Source organism: Arachis duranensis, chromosome 10, assembly GCF_000817695.3.
Source record: "Arachis duranensis cultivar V14167 chromosome 10, aradu.V14167.gnm2.J7QH, whole genome shotgun sequence".
In the NCBI taxonomy this organism is placed as follows: domain Eukaryota; kingdom Viridiplantae; phylum Streptophyta; class Magnoliopsida; order Fabales; family Fabaceae; genus Arachis; species Arachis duranensis.
In genome coordinates, this window is record NC_029781.3 from 103,281,740 (window position 1) to 103,287,519 (window position 5,780).

At 32.3% G+C, this 5,780-nt stretch overlaps 1 protein-coding gene across 1 annotated transcript; it reads right to left on the reverse strand.

Annotated features, from left to right (window-relative positions):
- Positions 1 to 1,472: 1,472 nt before the first annotated feature.
- On the reverse strand, positions 1,473 to 4,419 carry LOC107472006 (plant cysteine oxidase 2). The gene is made up of 5 exons (XM_016091577.3): positions 3,834 to 4,419; positions 3,171 to 3,292; positions 2,934 to 3,093; positions 2,631 to 2,834; positions 1,473 to 1,830 (listed from the first exon to the last, which is right to left on the reverse strand). Exons 1-5 carry the CDS (start codon positions 4,027 to 4,029, stop codon positions 1,697 to 1,699), a joined length of 816 nt encoding a protein of 271 aa, XP_015947063.1. The 5' UTR covers positions 4,030 to 4,419; the 3' UTR covers positions 1,473 to 1,696.
- Positions 4,420 to 5,780: the final 1,361 nt, after the last annotated feature.

Sequence of the window (5,780 nt, forward strand, 5' to 3'; positions counted from 1 at the left end):
ATAGGAAGCCTGATTAATACATATAGTTCGTTTAGGTGACTGGAGTTTTAAAAATTGTGCAGAGAAGGGGAAGGATTTGACATGTGTGGTGTGCAGGCTTGGAATAAATATCAATTTTTTCTATTTTTTTTGCTACAAAATGCTATTTACAAACCGATCTCTCTTTTTAAAGCAAATTCAATTTTTTTACCTGGTCCTTCATGGTCCATATTATACTTTCCCCTCCATAGACAAAGCCCTAGAACATATATATAATGCATAACTAGATCCTAGTGATTTAACCGCTATTGTGCTACTAAAATTTAAATCTAAACATGAGTTAACAAAGTTTCCCGAAGAAGAGGAAGAAACATGAAAACATGGGGCTACGGACATACTCTTACCTTAAAGTTAAAGAATGATGCCAACAGAGAAAGAATAACAAGATAGGAAATAATTAACCATTTGTAGGATCACGTAAGCCGTAAGGTGTTTAGGTTTTGATAGGACAAGGCGTAGCTTCTTGAAGACGGATCATGAAAATGCATGACACAATCTTGGACAGTGTGGTCATGCAAATAAAGTTATTGGGCCTTCCATGCTAAATTGGACACACCAGCCATGACTAAACACTTGTATGTAAATCAGGTTAGGTTGGTCTAGTAGTTAAATCATTAGTCCACTTAAGTAAATGTTGAAAGTTCGAATTTTGCCTTGTGCATATAATAACTCATTGGCCAACAAGGCTAAGAAACATTATAGATGATGATGCTAGAGGGGTATCATTACCCGTTTTATCCTTGATTTTTAATTTTCTTGGGCGCTAAGCCCCGTCACAACACCAAAAAATGTAAGAACTCATTGGCCAGCGACAAACTTTTAAGAATTTATCAGGCTTTCACGATTGATTAATTCTTGAACCTGGGAAGCGCGTAACTCACCAAAAAAATGGATGCTATATTCCAAAAACTCGTCTAACCCGAACCGTCTGACCCACCTCGTCACCAATAGTTCAACTTGGTCCAAAGTAATAATTCAGTTAATTATTAACTGAATAACAGAGAATAAGTAGGGAAGAAATAAATAGAAGAATTGGATAATTAATAAAAAATAATTTTGTACACACATTATTTAATCAAATGTTATTAATATTTTATTAATTCATATACATAGTTATAATTATAATTGAACAGTTTACTTTTAGGATTTTAGCTAGGTTAAGTAGGTCAACTCGTTACAGCCACTCATGAGACAAGTTTTATGCAAAAAATTTAAAATTTAAAATTTAAAATCTAAAATAAAAAAAATTAATTAACTGAAAAATAATTAATTTTTTAATTAAACTCATTTAGTACTCTCCACATTTAATATACTTCTATTTGGCATTTTCTATTTCCACCATCCATAAAATAGTAAAATATTTTACAACTGATTCGAAACTTTAGATTTCTTAATTACTATGCAAATGACTTAGAACATGAAAACTAAAGGTAGTAACAAGAAATTACCGATGAGATTTACTTTCAACGTGATTAAACATGTAGGTATCATTAAACATCTACAACCGACAGCACCCAAACAAATTGAAAGGAAAAAAAAAAAAACTAAAACCAACACAAGAAAACAGATGATGAAGTGGTAGGTGACTTGTATATGCCTGTGGTTATGAACAGTAAGAAGTAAGAACTAAGACCTAAATGGAACAGATATCATTGATCTACAACTCTCTGTCTGCAGTAATTGGAGGACCCAAGTACTTGATTCCATCCATTCTTGAATTCTCTGGCATCTCAATTTCTTCTAACCATCCGTACCTATCACTTTCCTCTTTCACCTCAGCTCCCTTGCCATCTACATAATTAGCATAATTAATTAGCTTAATCACCCAAACTTCACCATAGTGTAATTCTAAATAAAATATCAGGTTGTGTTTAGAGATTGTGTCTCTTAAATCTAAGAAATACATAGACAAAAAACAGAGACAAGGACATAGATTTTCTATTTATGGAATAAAAAAGAATTTAATTTTAATGCTATGCAATGTTAGATAATTAAGCAGCGGATTTGAAAATTAGTTATTTTTGTTGATGTGACAATTAGTTGTTTTTATTGATGTGACAATATAGTCTAAATGTCATGAAAATTAAATTCAGACAAAAATTTTAGGAACAAATATCTATCCAACCAAACCAAACCAAACACAGCCTTAAAAAGTTGAGGCCTTTTCCTAAACAAAGAACAAAATCCATCCTGCTTGTGAAGACATGAACTACATGTCTAAGAAGTGACAATTCCTTATACAACACTTTTTTCATTTCATATTAACAAATTTATTAATCCAAATTGCATGCATACATTCATTTGTATTATGAAACCACTCATCTTAAAAGTTTAAGCTGATAAGAGGATACATCATAAATAGTTATATCTCTAGCCTCTAGCACTCCCGCTCAAGCAAGAGACTCTTGAGTTTCCTTGATTTTTGCATAAGTTTTCTTTTTTTGTTTTCTTTTAGGATTCGGCAAAGATCAAACTCTAGATCTTTCAAACATAAAGCTATGTCATGAAATCACTTATCCCAAGTATAAGTTAAAACAATTTATCAGTTTGAATCGGAGCAAATAATTGTCTAAAATGATGGGATTGCTTACCGGAAAATGTAGTGAATAGATGATCTTTATAGTAGGAGCAATCCCTTCCGTCTTCTTTGGAATAAGGAGGACCAATTACATCAAGCACAGCACATGGTGTTATGGCTGTGAATTCATGGATATTACCTCCTGTCTTTGGATACAGAACCGAAGTGTCGCACGGCGCTGTGAAGACGTTATCAGCTTTTAATTTTGCCAGTCTCACTGCAAGACAAGGTTTAGAATATGGGTTAGATTTGAGAAGCTAGTGTATATCTCAATTCCCAATCCCATTAACTCAAGACTAACAAGTTTAATACATACATTGTGATTGTGGCTGCGAAAGACAGCGAGTGATCTCAGGATCAACCCAATCATAAGACTTGATGTGCATTTTCCCCAATAGAAGCTTACTGAAAACTGTCATTTCCGGGTGATTGTGGAGAGGAATTACTCCTTTTGCTGGTAGGAAAAAGATGCAGAGCTGCAAGAACAAAAGAAAGTTAGTAAGTATCCTAACATTAACATCATTTTAGACTGATGAATCTTCCCAAGACATACCGAGAAATTATCACACTGGTATATTGTTGTGTAGGTGACCCTTGGGTTATCTTTGATGGGGTTTTCAGGATTGAAGAATGGCAAGTCTTTGCTTAGCCCAAGATCTTCTGGCTTCAAGGTATCTGTTTTGTTAACCACACACCATTTCAGAGAAAGTCATAAATCAATCAAGAATTAAGGACCTTGAATGACGGAAATAAATCCCCTCAATTTTTCTCCTAATTGATGTTGTCAAATGTACTTTTAGCAAAAACAAGAAAGGTGCATTGTCCTCAAATGTCTATATTTTCATAAACAATAAACAAACTTTGAAATGTCATTACATTATCTAGGTAGAGTTTAATTTTGATGCACTCAGTGCAATCACAATCATATTCGTTCTTTTGGATGAAAATACACGCAGTCAGCAACTTGACATTAGATCATTACATAATTAAATAGTTAGGCATAAAATTGGAAAATAGTTAAGCATAAAATTCTACAAAATATAAATAAATAAAAGACTTGGGCAGAAAAAGAAATATGTAGTGCAAAGGCTAAAACAATCAAATAGCCAGTACACGTAAATGGAAATTAAATCCAATTAATTAGTCATAATCAACCTGTGAGTGTAATTATAAAAGAACATGAAAATCCAAAGAAATGAAATCATATATGTCGTACCAAGAATGCAAGAGAGTTTGTGAACATCTTGTGGTGAAGGAACGGTTCCAGGACCCTTGAATGTTTCTCTGCATGAAAGGAAAAGATCCTCAAGTGCCTTTGGAACTTTAGGCACTGCCTTCTTTACTCTCCGATAAGGCTTCTTCTTCTTCGCGATCACCCTTTTTGCACAACCAATCCTTAAACCACCCTCCATGAATGAATGAATGAATGAACGAACGAACTTCTATTTTTTCTTCAGTGTTTCAGCTGGATCAACATTTTCCTCTTGGAGATGGACTTCTAAATTTGATGATTCTTCTTCTTCTTCAACAACTTTGGAGTGATTCAAAAATGGAAACTCTTCTGGTAGTTTTGATATTACTATAAATTTGATTTGGAACTAAAGAATGAAATAGGTAATGGTTGACTGAAAGAGAAAGAAAGAGAATCTTTGATATTTTCTGCAAAAATGACCCAAATAACTTAAATAAAACGTGTATCAAAATTGCTACAGTACGATGAGGTTTCTGAAGATGTAAGAGAAGATTGGGAGAAATTGGAGGTGATATTTATATGTAGTGAGAGATAAGAATAATAGAATTAGTTTAGAGTGAGAAAAAGTGTAGAGAGAGAGAAATCTAAGATTGAAAACCATGGGCTATTTTCTTTTAGGAATGTAGTGCCAATGTGCCATGTTGACAAGTGACAACCGTTGTTGCAACTACGAAGAAATCAAAACAAGATCAAATAAAAAAAATTAATATGATTTTAATTTTGATGTATTCTATAAAATAATTTTACATGTGTATTTAATAATATAATATCAGTAAAAAAAAAAATTTATATTAAATGTGTGAATAATTATTTAAAAAAATAGATATAAATTAAAAAAATAAAAGAAAAAGCAATATTTAGATCCACTTCGCGCCCCCATAGAATTGTTTGGAAACTGGCGGTTAGGCGACCCCCTGTTTTGAGTTGAGACCTGGGACGACGACCCCATAGTCGAATTTACCAAAATACCCATCCTATAAAAGAATTTACACAAAATAATATAAATAGTAAAATAGGTGGCAACTTTTTTCTTTATCCACTGTTGCTGGTTTCAACAGGGAGGATGACAAAATCAAGGTGCTTTAATAGACTTAGAGCCTAGAGGGGAAGATTAGTGAATAAATAAATATATAGATAGGCTGATTTATTTGTAATCCACGTCCATAATAATAGCTTAGATCTAACAACACACAAAAATATAATAATTATTATTGATTAGATCTGTAATTAAAGTAGTGTTGTGTGTGGAATGAAAGGGCGATGTACGTGGACGCAAAACAAGGGAAAAGATGAAATCACAGGTGGATTAAGGTAATTCACAACGTAGTTATCGTTTTAGAGACCAGAGAAAGGCGTGGTGGGCTTGCTTCTATGTTCACATTGACACGTGTCCACTTGTCTTTTCGTTTCACCTTTCGCATTCAACAACGGAGTCCGGTTTTCTTCTACTAGATATTTTTCTGTTTTTGCCATAAGTATACTTTCCGAGTTTGTCTTAAGTGTTTAACCATGTCACGTTTTTTTTTTTTTAAGCTAAGAATAAGTCTCGAATTCGCAAGATCTAAGTAAATATATAATTCGTTGGCGTTTCATTATGTCACACTCATAGTATAAAATAATTGCAAAAATATTTTCTAAAAGCTTAAAACCTACTAAACATAAAAACTCAAAACCTACTAATTTTATTTCTTATTTCTAATAGCAGAATATTTTCTAAAAAGACACTACAACACCCTTTATTTTTCTTAGAGATACATTATCATTCGCTAATTTTATATAATTTATTTAGTGACTGCTAATTTTATATAATTAATTTTTAATAACGAAATAATATAACTATTGCATGAATAAAATTTTTACCGATAATATATGAAAATTGAATCCTTGTTTTAATTTTATTAATATATATAT